Source organism: Agrilus planipennis, unplaced genomic scaffold (assembly GCF_000699045.2).
Source record: "Agrilus planipennis isolate EAB-ADULT unplaced genomic scaffold, Apla_2.0 scaffold158, whole genome shotgun sequence".
Taxonomy (NCBI): Eukaryota; Metazoa; Arthropoda; class Insecta; order Coleoptera; family Buprestidae; genus Agrilus; species Agrilus planipennis.
In genome coordinates, this window is record NW_020438924.1 from 45305 (window position 1) to 60743 (window position 15439).

At 31.1% G+C, this 15439-nt stretch overlaps 5 protein-coding genes across 8 annotated transcripts in view; 2 read left to right on the top strand and 3 right to left on the bottom strand.

The window, feature by feature from the left end:
- LOC108740193 (perilipin-1) overlaps positions 1-1798 on the top strand; it is a 2716-nt gene extending 918 nt beyond the window's left edge. Inside the window, exons 2-5 of one of the 3 annotated variants that reach the window (XM_025973992.1) lie at positions 83-261; positions 778-975; positions 1150-1444; positions 1494-1594. In XM_025973992.1, the coding sequence (XP_025829777.1) occupies positions 103-261; positions 778-975; positions 1150-1444; positions 1494-1549 (708 nt within the window). In that variant the 5' untranslated portion in view covers positions 83-102 and the 3' untranslated portion in view covers positions 1550-1594. Of the gene's footprint in view, positions 1-82; positions 262-777; positions 976-1149; positions 1445-1493 lie in introns of all 3 variants that reach the window. The other 2 variants (XM_025973990.1, XM_025973991.1) reach the window with 2 other exon arrangements.
- Positions 1799-1910: 112 nt separating this feature from the next.
- Positions 1911-6030, bottom strand: LOC108740174 (gremlin-1-like). The gene is made up of 2 exons (XM_018474381.1): positions 5918-6030; positions 1911-2579 (listed from the first exon to the last, which is right to left on the bottom strand). Exons 1-2 carry the CDS (start codon positions 5927-5929, stop codon positions 1911-1913), a joined length of 681 nt encoding a protein of 226 aa, XP_018329883.1. The 5' UTR covers positions 5930-6030.
- An 800-nt stretch (positions 6031-6830) lies between these two features.
- LOC108740192 (neuroendocrine protein 7B2) lies at positions 6831-11422 on the bottom strand. 2 transcript variants are annotated; one of them, XM_018474413.2, is made up of 6 exons: positions 11277-11422; positions 10834-10906; positions 10374-10773; positions 10077-10273; positions 9914-9958; positions 6831-8241 (listed from the first exon to the last, which is right to left on the bottom strand). In XM_018474413.2, the coding sequence occupies exons 2-6, from the start codon at positions 10894-10896 to the stop codon at positions 8161-8163; spliced, it is 786 nt and encodes a 261-aa protein (XP_018329915.1). In that variant the 5' UTR covers positions 10897-10906; positions 11277-11422; the 3' UTR covers positions 6831-8160. The 2 variants fall into 2 exon arrangements, with proteins under 2 accessions (XP_018329915.1, XP_018329916.1); XM_018474414.2 differs by lacking the exon at positions 9914-9958 and having other exon boundaries at positions 11277-11419.
- A 237-nt stretch (positions 11423-11659) lies between these two features.
- On the top strand, positions 11660-13653 carry LOC108740188 (putative E3 ubiquitin-protein ligase UBR7). The gene is made up of 4 exons (XM_018474407.2): positions 11660-11881; positions 12032-12159; positions 12236-12491; positions 12554-13653. The coding sequence occupies exons 2-4, from the start codon at positions 12034-12036 to the stop codon at positions 13570-13572; spliced, it is 1401 nt and encodes a 466-aa protein (XP_018329909.1). The 5' UTR covers positions 11660-11881; positions 12032-12033; the 3' UTR covers positions 13573-13653.
- A 42-nt stretch (positions 13654-13695) lies between these two features.
- Positions 13696-14970, bottom strand: LOC108740191 (radial spoke head protein 9 homolog). Its single transcript, XM_018474412.2, has one exon. It carries the CDS (start codon positions 14554-14556, stop codon positions 13717-13719), a length of 840 nt encoding a protein of 279 aa, XP_018329914.1. The 5' UTR covers positions 14557-14970; the 3' UTR covers positions 13696-13716.
- Positions 14971-15439: the final 469 nt, after the last annotated feature.

Sequence of the window (15439 nt, forward strand, 5' to 3'; positions counted from 1 at the left end):
GTCGGCCCTGGTTTTTTTTTTTATTTTTTTTTTTGTTTTTCATTTACTGCTTTCTATGCCAATTTGTAAAATATTTTTCCAGATAAAGAACAACTAGCTATAATGGCTTCGACAAACCAGTCTGAAAGCGTTGCTGCTACAGCCTCACCTGCCCCCGCTGGCAACGATGGAATTACAATTGAATCGGTCAACAGAATTTCAAAAATTCCTGTAGTCGAATCTACCATACAAACGGCTACAACTATTTACGAAAAAATAAAGGTAAATAATAATTTTCTGTATTTTATTTTAAATTAGCTCCCCCGCGGTTATTTGATTCTTTAATTATTCTTCTAGGAGTAAAAGTTGAATATATTAGGTAATTGCGTATAGATAATAAAAAACTTTTTTTTCAATAAAAATTTTACAGTAATTGGTATGAAATATTTGTCGTCTATCTATACTCACGTATCAATAAATCGATAACATTGATTCGAACATAAAATCCTGTCAGAAACGTTGGTGATTTAATTGATTGCAATGTAATTACTGAAACTCTAACATGAAAACTGCGAAAAATCAGAAGGACTATTCACATATTCATTTAATTTTATCAACGATTAAAAAGATATTAATGACGATGTTAAATTCTAAATTAAACGTTTTTAATATAAATCTAAAATATTTTCTTTTTAATGAAAAGATAATTTTGTAGATTTCCTCCCATAAAGACAAACTTTATCTCTTTTTACAATGGTGTAAGTTAATAAAACTTAATGAAAGTCTTTTTTATTAAAGGATTACAACACTGTAACACACTGGACTTTATCAACTGCTGAAAATACAGTTCATAAGGCCATTGAAGTCAGTAAACCCATTACATCTCCTGTGGTTCATACTTTAGAAGGCCCAATCAAAAAAGTAGACGAAATACTTTGCAGCGGGTTAGACTACGTCGAATCTAAAGTACCCGCCATAAAACTACCCCCTGGAGAGGTATGTAACCTCCTTATCGTTATTTTTTACATCGCTTATAGCTATTTCGTATCAATACGCATCTCACAAAACGTTTGATGAGCACTGTACATTACATACGTTTTTAAGTACAGTGCAATTCAAAAATAATGTAACGCTTATCGCTATCCAAAATGACTAATAAGATTTATTTAGATATTATTACAGATTTACAACAACACAAAAGAGTACATAGATCATAATGTAACACCGAAAGTCCAAAATGTGTACAGCACCGTCGAACCAACAATACAAACGGCCAAACACATGGTCGAACCTGCTATTCAATCGGCCAAAAATATTGTTGATCCGGCCGTTCAAAGTGCTAAGAACGTAGTCGAACCTGCCGTACAAACCGCTTATCACTTGGTTGAACCCATCGTACAACCTGCTGTTGATAAAGTAAACCAAATTTTACATCCTCATCCCGAACACAACGCAAATAATACTGGTAAGAATACATATAAAACGTAATTTATTCTTGTCAATCGTTAAACAAGAATTCCTTTCTCAGAAACACCTGAACAATCTACTGAATGTCCAGAATGTCCGTTAAATTCTAATTCAAATTCAAAGAAAAATGAACATCAGCAATAATCGATTAATATATTTTATGGCATTTGTTCCTTTTAGTTTCTGTTTTTTTGTATCTTTTGTTTAAATGTTCTTTTTTTTTAGAAAGACTGTATTTGTATTACGTCTGTATTTTGTACTACTCGCCTAAATCTACTTACTTTTATATTTTTATTAAACATGCAATACTTTTAGCATCTATTTCAATAAAATAATATTCGTATATACATAACTAAAAAGGTTTTTTATTTAATTTTCACTATCCTTAATGTATAAGTAGTTAATATTTAATTTATTTATTTTCGTACAAATACGATACGATATATCTTGATTAAAATTTCATTTTAATTCGCTTCTATACCAACACATTTGCATTGCTTAATCTTTTCTACCCTTTTTTTCTTATAAAGTGGAACTTTTTGTGGACAACGCAACAAAACTGTGACCCAAACGGTTCTTCTAGGTTTACAAAAGGAACACGATTTAAAGGCCGATTCCTTCGGGACCTTTTCTTCTTCGTTTGAAGAGATCGGTATATAAAATGAGTTACATTGACCGTAACAAAATTTGTTAATTATATTTTTAGCCAAACACCCTGGTTCTTTAATTCTTTGTATTAAGGGCTCGGTTTTACACCAATCCTTTTGAAGGTATTCCTTCTTGGTTACTAGAAGGGCATTTTTCGATGATTTTAACATTTTTCTACCGTTCATACCTTTTAGTAAATCTGATTTTGAAGAAATTTTCACCGGTACGTTTTTACAATTGCTTTTGTTATCTGACATGTTATTTTTTACGTTAACATTTGTTTGCAATTCTTCTATTTCGTTCTTGTAATAGTAGTTTTGACGTGGTTGCTTTTCCAGCGAAGATAAGTTTCTTTTTCTGTCTTCTAAAAGTTTCTGTACATGCTCTACATTGATTAATTCCATTATTGAGAAGTCTTCTGTTTTTTTGGCTCTCGAAACAGGCAGCGCAACCCCCACTAGTACGATTTGCAGAAACGGTCCCCACTGAAACGTTAACAAGATTCTTTAAAGTACATTCCTTACTAATTATAGGGAGATATAATATATTTCAACAAAAATATGAATATTACATAGATGCTATCGGTCAAAATATTCAATTGTATTAAATATGTTTTATATTCTTGCGATATTTTGCGATGTTGAACGAAAGGATTCATAGTTTCAGGTCCTTTTTAACCAATTGTCAAATTATTGGCTTGAAAATTTTGCTCATTACGTATACATACCTAGGGGTTCAAACTAATTTAAAAAAATTACGATGTACCTAAGCGCGGCAGGATGTCGTGAAATGTATTTCGCGAAATCGTAGGGAAAGATTTATATACCTGTTTTAACCATTTTTCAAATTTGATTGCGCAAAATATCGCTCATTACACTCAAAACTTAATAAATGCTTTCCATTGCCCAATAATTTCACTAACGCTCTTTTGTTTAAAGTGTTCCATATATTTTACCACAAATATACAAAATCTGAAGGTACTTATTTGACAACGCATTCTGAAACAGTTCTCTAATTATTTCACGAAAGCTTTTTTATGTTTAAACTATTTTATATATTTTAGTCAAAATAATACCGGAAGGTAATTATTTGGCATTGCACTTTGAAGAGGATTTGTTAATTTCATTAGCAGGAAAGTAAGAAAATCTGTAGTCCGAAGTCCGTGCGGCACTGCTTTATGGCAAAATAACAGAAATTTATTAAATGTAAAAAAGCGCTCGTTAAATTTCTCTGAAGTACAGAGGATTTAGTAAACTATAAATTGTTATAAGTATGTAGAAAAGTGTGTAGAATCTTATGGTACCATTAGTTTTCCAGTCCGGTTTCAAGAAAGTACGGTGCGGCACTGCTTTTTGCCAAAATAATGAAAATTTATTAAATGTAAAAAAGCGCTCGTTGAATTTCTCTGTAATAAAAAGTGTTTGGTAAACTATAAATTGCAATAAGCATGTAAAAAAGTGCGTAGAATCTTATGGTACCATCAGTTTTCCAGTGCGGTTTCAAAAAAGTAGCGTGCGGCACTGCTTTATGCCAAAATAATGAAAATTTATTAAATGTAAAAAAGCGCTCGTTGAATTTCTCTGAAATAAAAAGTGTTTGGTAAACTATAAATTGCAATAAGCATGTAAAAAAGTGCGTAGAATCTTATGGTACCATTAGTTTTCCAGTGCGGTTTCAAAAAAGTAGCGTGCGGCACTGCTTTATGCCAAAATAATGAAAATTTATTAAATGTAAAAAAGCGCTCGTTGAATTTCTCTGAAATAAAAAGTGTTTGGTAAACTATAAATTGCAATAAGCATGTAAAAAAGTGCGTAGAATCTTATGGTACCATTAGTTTTCCAGTGCGGTTTCAAAAAAGTAGCGTGCGGCACTGCTTTATGCCAAAATAATGAAAATTTATTAAATGTAAAAAAGCGCTCGTTGAATTTCTCTGAAATAAAAAGTGTTTGGTAAACTATAAATTGCAATAAGCATGTAAAAAAGTGCGTAGAATCTTATGGTACCATTAGTTTTCCAGTGCGGTTTCAAAAAAGTAGCGTGCGGCACTGCTTTATGCCAAAATAATGAAAATTTATTAAATGTAAAAAAGCGCTCGTTGAATTTCTCTGAAATAAAAAGTGTTTGGTAAACTATAAATTGCAATAAGCATGTAAAAAAGTGCGTAGAATCTTATGGTACCATTAGTTTTCCAGTGCGGTTTCAAAAAAGTAGCGTGCGGCACTGCTTTATGCCAAAATAATGAAAATTTATTAAATATAAAAAAGCGCTCCACGAATTTCTCTGAAATGAAGAGAGTTTGGTAAACTATAAAAAGGTGTAGATATCTAAAAAAGTGCGTAGAATCTGGTGGTGCTAACAGTTTTTGAGTGAGTTGCCAAATAAGTACTTTCTGGTATTAATCTTTTGTTATAAAATAATTAAAACACAAAAAAGGCGCTCGTGGAATTCTTAGAAGATGGAAGGTATATATTTGGTTTCGAGAAAAGATAATTATGTAAAAGGGTACGTGTAATGTAATGGTGCTAACCATTTTCGGGTTCGTTGTCGAAAAAGTACTTTTTGGCATTATTTTATGTAAAATATATGAAATAATTTAGACATAGAAAAGCGCTCATAAAATTATTGGGAGATAAAAAGTATTTACTAGGCATTGAAAAGTAATGACAATTTAAAAAAAATTTATGTCACTTCCGCTGGAGATGTTTAGTTCCTACCTACTTATAAGACTTAACGAAATTATTGATTTGTAAACCGGAAGTTTCTTTCTTCATTTTCGCATACTCATTTTAAAATAAACCAAAATCCTACATTCGGGTCATGAATCACCTCAAAAAACGCATGGACTATTTATTAAAATATAAACATCTTTTCACGTAATTACCCAATAACATTGACTATAGACTGATTTGCAAAAGATTTATCTCACTTTTAAATAGGTGACGTTTTTGAATAGTTAGTCAGACATGTTTTATCCTATTTCTGATATTCTTATTACGTCTTTGACTAATTAACATTATAATAGTTTAACTATTTAAACAGTGACGTAAATTTATTGCTCCTTTTTTTTTTGTTGAAAGGGAGAACCATCTTCTTTTCAGGAAAATAATCCTAAATCTTCATTCAGATCACGTACTTGCTCATATACAAAGACATAATCCACTAATTCGGAAAGGTATTATGGGTATGCCGAATGTGACACACACAAAATTTAAATACGATACCCTTACAGTAGTAAAAATAAGGAATATTCCTTAATATTACCACAATGTAAGTAAGCTATGTAGTAGCATTTTGGAGTAACTGGTAACCAGATATATTGTGTATTAATGTGCAGTTAAAAATATATTGATTTTTTTTATAACAATTCTAAATCTGATATCATAGTTTGCATACAAGGTAGATGATGTCACCTAATGACATAAAGATCCCATTATATGCTTAGGATCGTGTGCCCATTGTTTTCAATCGATTACTTAATAACAATAATTTCGAAGATCATTTTTATAACAAAAACTGACATTAATTTCCTTTGTTTTTATTACACAATGCTGTATAGACAGTATGTCCAGAATTCGATAACGTTTTTGTCATATCATATCAAGTACTTACATTCATTTATTTATTTATTTCTAGATTGGACAAATTTTTATTTCATCAAGTATTTACCACAAATATTTTTTTTTAAATACTGAGGTACCTAAAATATTAACCCTTCTTTTTAGCATCATTGTTACCCATTATCGTTTAGATTAAAAAATTATAAAACTTTAAGCACACCATACAAAATAAAAAAAAATATTAGTCTTATTTTCTACTTACTTACCTTGCCAAACATTTTCACTTTTGAGAACGTAAATCAAAAGATATAATGTATATTTATACACTTATTACTGATCAATTAGGGGTAGATTTTATTTTTAGTAAAAGTAGCAAAGTTTTCTTAAGGCGGTAAAAGTATTGAATGAACAGAACGAGATGGGTTGGCTTGCAATTTAAAACCTAGCGACATGAACCACCCCCACAAAAACCCACCTAACTCTGTTAGACGTGTTGTTTATATTATTACTATTTTATGGTAAGAAAGTGACTGTTTCTAAAGATGATTTTCAACCACATACGTTTTAATTGTTTATTGAACACGTTTTACCCACTTATTTGCACGTTCAAAACAAAATGCAACAACTAATATCGAAATGAAGCAATCAAACCTAATTGAAAGTTTTATTTTAGTTCACATTAAAAAAAAAAAGAAGACGACTTACTAAAACATCTGCAAACAGAAAAATTTGATTGCAAAAATTGATGGTGTAAATCTACACTATCTAAAAGCCCAATAAAAACAATTTTCAGATTACCTTATTAAAACAAAAGAAGTATTAGATACAAAAATCTTTTGTTAAGGCGGGTTTTATCGAGTTTAAAGGTTTTTCCCCAGAATAGAGTACAAAAGAAAGTTATTATGTCATTTGGATAGCTATAATTTTTATTGTCTTACAAAAATTTCCCTTATATCCAAAAAATTGAGAACTCACATTTTTTGCCTTTATATTTCCTAATATCCAATAAAATTTCGTTTTAATTTGTTAAAAAAAAACAACTAAAAACCGAAATATAAATTTTGATATAAAAATTTACCAATTTCGTGTTTTTTTCTTTTTTTTGCATTTTCTGTTGATGGTTTTGTAAAAGGTAAGGGATAACAAATAAAGACATACACAATAGAAAAATTAGTATGCTTTAAGAGAATACATTTATTTAATAAATTTCCATTTAGAAAGAGAACACAGATTGAAGAACAACAGCCGCACAGAATAACATTCTGCATGCATGCTAGTACATTACTCTTTATAATTATGATTTAAAGAACATCTTATATTTTTTAAGATAACATACATCTCTGTAAAGGCTACATTTACGTTAACAAGCTCAAACATTATTATATGCCTTATAACAGCAAGAAATGACTATATAACCACTGCTATTATATTTATGTGTTATATTATACGATATATAGTGTTTTTTTTTCAAAAGTATTCAACATCATAAACGCTGTTGTTTTATAATTTGAAATTGCATAGTGGCCGTTGAATACGACGTCGTTTGGTGAAAAATCGATTAGACAATTTCAGAGGGTGCTTATGATTTTGTTATCAGTTCTTAAATGGTGGTAGGAAACGTTTGATAAAACAGCCAATTTTCGTCAAAAGTTCCGGACCATATAAGAAACAAATTCGAAAATCAATAGGGCCTAAGAACACCAACTGAAACTGACGTGGCATCGTTCGTGAACTTTTTATTATCCGGTCTCTCAATCCAACAATTATAAAAAGAAGAATGTCAGAAGCGAGAGAGAGAACAACGACAAATTTCGAATCCGACTTTTTTGCGTGACAGAGAAAAAGATGCAAAAAAATACGATTCGACAATCGCGCGAGAAACAAAAGACGTTTTGGCGTCATTTGTTATTACAATATCGACATCAATTAATAGAAGAAAAGCGCACACATTTCTTGTTCTGCTTTAAAAGTATGGGGTCTGTTTGCGCAATATACAACGATATAAAAACCGCTTATCATTATTATTTAATTAATTAATTAAATAGATAATCAACATCGAAACTTCATCTATCCCTTATTATTATTACTTTAGACAGTGAAGAATTTTTAAAATATTTTCACAAACAACTATTAGGTATCATCATTATCGTTATTATTATTATTATTAGGTCTGGGTGTTCTGTGCGTATATATATAGGGTGTACGGTGTCAGAAATTCCAAAAGGGTGGAGAGGGGTTTCAATATAATTCACCTATGTTAACTATTTATTATGAAATAGATAGTAGCTTCAATAATCTTAATCCTTTTCCATAGCCAAGTCGTCAATGTTTTAGCCTCAATTATGTGTAGCATTTATTATTTTATTCCGATAAATCAATATTTATTGTTGTGGAATTTCATGTTATAAAAAATAAGAAACTGGCACAACAACAAGTGACTATTTTTTACCACTCAGAAATTCGTTTGTTAAATAAGACTTTTGTTATTAAAAGTAGATGGTCAAGTGATTTAGAAAACTACGTTGTTACCCTTTTTGGCAGCCACTGGTAGACGTTCACCTACCAAGAAAGGATTTTCTTTTGCTTCCATCTGAAAAAACAAATGATTTCTAACTTTTTATTCGATTATTTATTAGAAAGAAATCACGTAACATGTGCCTAGCTAATGTAAAGAAACAGTACCAAATTTTGGCCCCACAGGGATAATCGATCAAAATGATAATCAATGTTATACCTAATAAATTATATCTAGAGATGTGCAAAATGGTTTTTTAAAAGTTTTTAAATACAAAATGCTAATACTTTTTTGATTTGTTATTTCAAATGTAAAATACGAAATAGATTTCCCTTTTGAATTTTAAATGCTAAATGCAAAATACGTATTTTCAAAATACTTTTTTCAANTTAAGTATAAAATATTTTTTAAGAAAACCTTAACGACATTTGCTCATTTCTTAAGTATTGGAGTTTTTCTAGACTAATAGTGGTGTTTGCACCAACTGCAAAGATTGAGATGATTCATATTTTTCAGTTTGAAGTGATTGAGATATAATTTTGCTATCTTTATGTTCCATATGTTAAATCACATCTCTATTTATATCATAATTAGTTTTACCCTAACAATTTCGTTTTTTTGTTACAGGACTCCGATGTTTCCGTACCTACCTGTGATACAAGTACTTTGGTGAGTACAACAATTTCGAAAACTTTATTTATTATTTGAATTTATAATTACAATTCTGTTTGGTTCACAATTTTTAATTTATTTTTTTCGAAATATGTATTAAAGTCATGGCTTTATTGTTCCGTAGATAATTTTACAAAATTCGTTATCTTAGATTTCTCAACGTATAAATTTCAAAATTCATTCGAAAAAATTTGTTAATCCGTATTGCTTTGAACTTTTTAATATATACATTAATAATAATGTTTCGAGGGAAAAGGGGACTGAAAATTTCAATTACCTCAGAGGCATTCTACACTACTTGAAAATGGTATCAAACAATATTAAATGTATTCCCTTTTCTTTTTAATGAAACTCTGCATGCATTTTCTTTTGGTTCTACTATTGTTTAGTTGCTAAGCTACTAAACTACGAATGATTAGCAATTGTTTTTAAAAAATAAAACAGTTGATTACAAAGAAATAAACAAAAGAATAGCGTAAACCTCGGTATCATTTTGTTATGTATGGTTTATTGAAAATTCCTGAATGCAAAAGCTAAACAAAAGCATCATTGCACATATGTATAGATACTCTCGCCATTTAGAGAGTTTTTGAGTATTACGTAAGCAGAATTTTGTTGATTTTAGATCACCCTACTCCCTTCTCCAAATGATAAGACATAATATGTTTTTAAAAAGTTTTTATTAAAATCGTTCAAATTATCTTCGAGATTAAAAAGTTTCTCTATTTTTAAGCTGAGTAACTGTAGAACCATAAGTAAAACAGCGAATAAGACAAAGGAACTTACGGGAAGTTTCCGGAAATAGTCAAGAATAGTCGACGGCTATATAAATAAGTAACCAACATCCGGCAAGATATAAACAATATGCTAACTAGAAAATTGAACAATAAGCTAAATAATTTGAAATTATCAATTATTTTACGTTAGATATTTTATAGTTCTTATCCAGTGTAAGATTTAAAAATTGAACCCCTAAACCCCCTACGTATGCTTACGTAATATTTGAATACCCCGTTACGTAAAACTAAAAAGAAAACAACTACCAAATCCTCTAGTTTTATAACAAATCTATTACCTTGCCCTTCTTTGCAACAATTTTATGTTGCAAGCCACGTGCATCCTGGAATATAAAACAATAAAACAAAAATTACAATCGATATCGTAGATAACAAGTGAAACTAAGCGCGATTATCTATTTTTTTCTACCCTCTGAACAACAGACGTACACATAGACAGACCTGTATAGCACCTTCGAGGAACTTGTTGAATTCTAAAGGATCGAAAGAATCAATTCCGGAATTGTCTGGTCCTGATGACACAACAGGATTCGGGCAATCAAACATATGCTCGCTATCGCACATACAATCTTGGGCTGCCTGATATTTCCTACTAAACGATGCGCTATTTTCAAATTCTTCCAGACATCCGTGTTCGGCTGAAACAAAAAAAAAATTTCAATAGATATCAGTTTGGTTGTAAAAGTTTTTGGAAGAATTTTCGAAATATTCTAAATAACTCCACATCATTTCACGTACCTGAGTATCCTATCGGGCAGGGGTTTGGAGGATTACAATAAGCTGGCAAAGTCGAGTCCGTTTTTACTTCCTGTTTATTCTTAACACTTCCTTCGGGTCTCAAAAGTTGCTTTCCCTCCCCAGCACCACCGGACATAAGCTGACTTCCCCACAACGAGCTGTGCTGTAAAAACTCCTGATCCCTTAGACTGGGATGAATTCTTCCCTTTGACCCTAAACGATTGTAATTGACTGGTAGCAGCTGTTCGTCTTCGAGATCACCCACAGCTCGATTCAATGATCTTGCATCCAAAGGTCCCAAAAGATTGTCAGAAAACTCATAGTAATTGTTATTTTCGTTCATATCCTTCCCCATTCTATTGAATACTTCGCGTAAAAAAAGGTCCGATAACATAGCTTCCTAAAAAAAATTTTTTTGTGGAAAATTGTAATAGATACGCTGTAAATTACAAGTCGTTACCTTTCCTGACGGAAAATAGCCCCATATTCCGTTGGAAAAACAAAACAGTAGCAGAATGATCATATTTTTCCACCTTATGAACAAAAATGGACACTTTTAACACTTTTGTTTATGCAGGAAAAAAATGAATGGGCTAAGAAAACTTGAATGAACCACCTGTTAAATCATTGGCTTTACACACGACTGAATTTTTACGTGTTCTCTTGGCAAATTTACAAAGTCTACTTTAAATTTTAAAAGAACGCTCCAAAGCTTTTACAACATTTCGAACAAAACGGGTAAAATCAAAATTCAATACCAAAGTGCAACAAATAATTATTTGTTCTTTATCTTTCGCAAAATTTTATAATCCTTCACCTTCCTTCGTCATGCATAAATACCAAACAAAAAGAAAATTATTTATAGTATTTATTGTTATAAAAGTAGCACATAACAATACTCACTTTAAGCAAGGGGTGGTATGAGGGTTATTAACCGAATTAGGTACGAAATGTGTGGAATTTTGGTTTTGTCCAAGAACAAGTAAATCAATTTTGTTTGCGCATCCACGTCATGGGAAAAGACTGCGACTGTCGAAGCTTATAAAATCAATAAACTAACATTATAATGTAAAAATCATTCAGTAGAAATAATTTACTTTTTATATTTTCTATAAATACTTATCAAAAAAGTCAATATAATTATATAACTTTCATTACTTTTTGTACTTCTATCTTAATAAAAAAAGATGATTTTTAAAACGAGTGTTAGAATCTCAAAAAAAAAAAACAAAAAAGAATTCAAATCAATGAAATCAAGTCACCGCTGAATTTAAAGGGACGAAAGCAAAAATTGTCTAGTATAGGGCTGAATATTTTCCCGCCCTTCCTTCTGCAGCTTCTTCTTATTGTTCTTGATGGTGTGACGCACTTAAAACCGTTAAGACGTTAATGTTAACCTCTAAAATTTTTTGAGGGTTTGCAAATTAATAAATTACCGGCTCATAGTTATTACATTAGTGCAGTTTAAGTTCTTTGTTACAGTTTCTGTGATATTTGGAATTAATCAGGTATTACTTATAATTTTGTACGTCCAATTATTTATTTCATTTATCAAGTTATCTAGCAATATCCTTTCAAAATTTACTGTTTACTTGTATTACACTTTTTTTATAAAAAAAACATATAATACCAAAATTAATTAATAATATAACTATCAGAAATGGATAACTCTTGTGAAGACTCAATTGTTACATTGGGGGAAGTGTTGGAAGCCGAACAAGAGATGATTGAAGATGCTAATGCTGTTTTGGGAGCTGGAGATGACAAAAATTGTACCTATACAGAAGTAATAATTGATTTACATATTACATACACTGATAAATTAAGAGAACTTTTGACTTTTACGCAAAATATAATTTTAGGGCTATATGAAGAGACAACCTCTCTATGCTTGTTTAACTTGCATTCCAGAGGCTAAAGAGGATCCTTCAAAACGTGCTGGTATTTGTCTCGCCTGTTGTTATCATTGTCATGATGGACATGACCTCATAGAATTGTACACTAAAAGAAATTTCCGTTGTGACTGTGGTAACAGCAAATTTCCTGCAAATACTTGCAACTTGAATAAAGCCAAAGATAAAGAAAATGTTTTGAACAACTACAACCAGAATTTTTCTGGTATGGATGATATTTTGCATTGGTTTAAAGCTTAGTATAACTTTGAATTATGTTCCTCTCAGGTGTTTACTGTACTTGCAGCAGACCGTATCCTGATCCAGAAGACAAGGTATCTGATGAAATGATCCAGTGTGTTATTTGTGAAGATTGGTACCATACTAGACACCTGGACTGCAAACTTCCACCTATGAACTCCTATGCTGAGATGACATGCAGGAGCTGTGTTGAAAAACATCAGTTCTTATTGCACTACGATAACTTGTGCATTACAGTTCCAAAAGATGCAGGAGATACTCCAGTTGAAGTAGAGAATACTGAAGACAAAAAAACAGATGATTTAAATGAAAGTAAATCTTGTGATGACTCACAGAAAATCGATGAAACCAATGAAAAGGATTCTGCTGCTAAGGAAAATGAAAAGGATTCTGCTGCTAAGGAAAATGAAAAGGTGTCCGAAAATACTGAAAAGAATGATGCCATCATTGAAAACAACGAAAAAGAAAACAATATAAAGTCTCATGAAGAAACTAAGCCTATTGAGGAAAATGGAGCCGTAGAAACTGAAAAAAAGGAAGATACCAATAAGGTAGAAGCCGAAAAAGAAAAATCTCTGAAACATGAAGGTGACGGTGAGGCCGTTACTGAAAATGAAGAAAAAGTTTGTATAAAACCAAAAGAAAAATCAGAAAATATTTGCGCCAAATTTTGGACAAACGTGAACTGGAGACAACAACTCTGCACCTGTACTGAATGCTTTAATATGTACAAGGAACAAAACATTCTGTTTCTAATTGATGCAGGAGACACTGTCCAGTCTTATGAAGAAAAGGGAAAAGCCAAGAGCCTAGAAAATGCCCAAAAAGTAGAAGAAGACAGTATCAAATTTCTCAATTCAGTTAACAGAATTCCACTCATGGAAACTTTGGCTGCCTACAACGATCTAAAAGAAAATTTAACTGATTACCTAAAAAAATTTGCTGAGAACAAGAAAGTCGTCAGAGAGGAGGATATAAGAGAATTTTTTTCAGAATTTGAGTCTAGAAAGAAGCAGAAAGTTGAAATTCCTTCAATGTGCCGATAAGAATCACACAAACGCTCTATGTATTCCATTTATCTATTAATTAATATCTGAATCTTACATTACATTAATTTTTTTGTATAACATCAGTCTTTTAATTTTTTATTGAATAACACTACGTTCACCAGAATTTCCTCAGAATGGCCCTCACATTGAATGGAGCATAAACGGAATGTCCAAATCTCTTTTTCCATGCCCAAAATACACAGATCCATATCTAGGCGTTTTGATATAGTGATAAAAGAAGTATCCAGGCCAATATAAAGATTCCAATACAGCAATAGTTTCCCCATTGCATGTTTGAGTTACCCAACATCCATCAGGTACATCAGTGTCTAAAGTATCCAAAAAATCTAAGGCATAATTATAGTCTTCTCTCGTCAGTAAATTGGTGTTCCACTTATAATGTGGTCTTCTATTATGTTGAAAAGGCCTCAATTCGATCGAGTCTAAATAGTCTAATCCCTCAAAACTTAAATTTTCAACCACTACTCCATCAGGCCTCTTAAAAAATCCTCCTCTTGGTATTAACGTTGCTTCTTCGTTTATAAAGTGTATGGTAGCTGAAAGACGATCCTCTTCCTTAAGTTTACGCACTTCTGGCTTCTTGAGGGGCTTCCCAAATGCAATTTCATCTTTTTCTAGTAAAAGGTCGATCAGTATCGCAGGATCCCCTTGGAATTTTGTTGTACAAAGAGGAGTCAATTTTTTTCCATTCTCTGTAGGCAGTGGTAGAAGACCCCAATCCACTCCGTTTTTACTGTAATAAAAAATTTTACCCTCTAATGCGTCTTTTACGTAACCATAAGCCACATAATAATCGCGATCGGTTCCAAAAATCCTCCCCCAGAAATATATTTTTCGAAAATGATTTTCGTTTTGTAATAATAGTAACGAATTGTGCAAAATTAAGCTTTCTTCGGTACTTATAACGTTTCCAAATCGACCTAACGTTTCTAAAGTATTCAGAAGGGAATCTAATTCCATTTTTGTAATTATTAGATAAAAAGTCAATTTTGACTTTTCTCGGTTTTATTTATTTGTTTAATAGAATGAGAAGAAATGTCAATAGATTTTTGTTAGATGCAAAAAGTGTCAATGCCGTTTTTATGTTAATTTATTGAATATTTATTAAATTAAAAAATTAATTTAAGCAAAGGTTTCAATTTAATTTAAAATTGCCGCAAAAATTGTCAAAAGCTTGTTATCACCATTCGCCGTCCTCATGTCGAAGCGCTGCAGTCAGTGCAGAAATAATATTAGTGTTGTAGTGAAGGTGTAAATCACAACGTAATAAGAATAAGACATTTTATATTGTTAAATTAGCTTTAGTTGTTTAATTCGTATAATTATACAAATTATGAACTTATTAGTTAGTGGTCATGTAAAGTAATTGGAGAGGTAAGTTAACTATTTATATAATGCGATGTGTTGAAACGGTGTCATTTTTTACCTTGATGTTCTTTTCAAAAACAAAGAACTAATCAAATTGCTTTATTTCTTGATGTCTTTCGTTTATGTTGCTAATTAAATCGCCAAGTTTTCATTGTTAATTGGTAGATTATCAAAAATTTCGCAATTTTTGTCGATGTTAAACACAGGATGTGTGATGCGTATAGCAGTGGTTTTATCGAAAATCATTAGTAATTTCAACATTCAACATATCAGTTCGCTTAAATATTAATTGTCCTGGCAATTAAGTGTTGACATTATTATAATTCCTACCTATTTTAGAAAATTCAGAGGACTGCACAACCGTGCTCGAATGGTGAACCAAAAGGTCACATGCTAAGGTAAGAATGATAGTCAAGAAAGTATAAAAATATTTGCTTCTAATTAGGCGTATATGTCTTATTTTCCGTAAATTGTA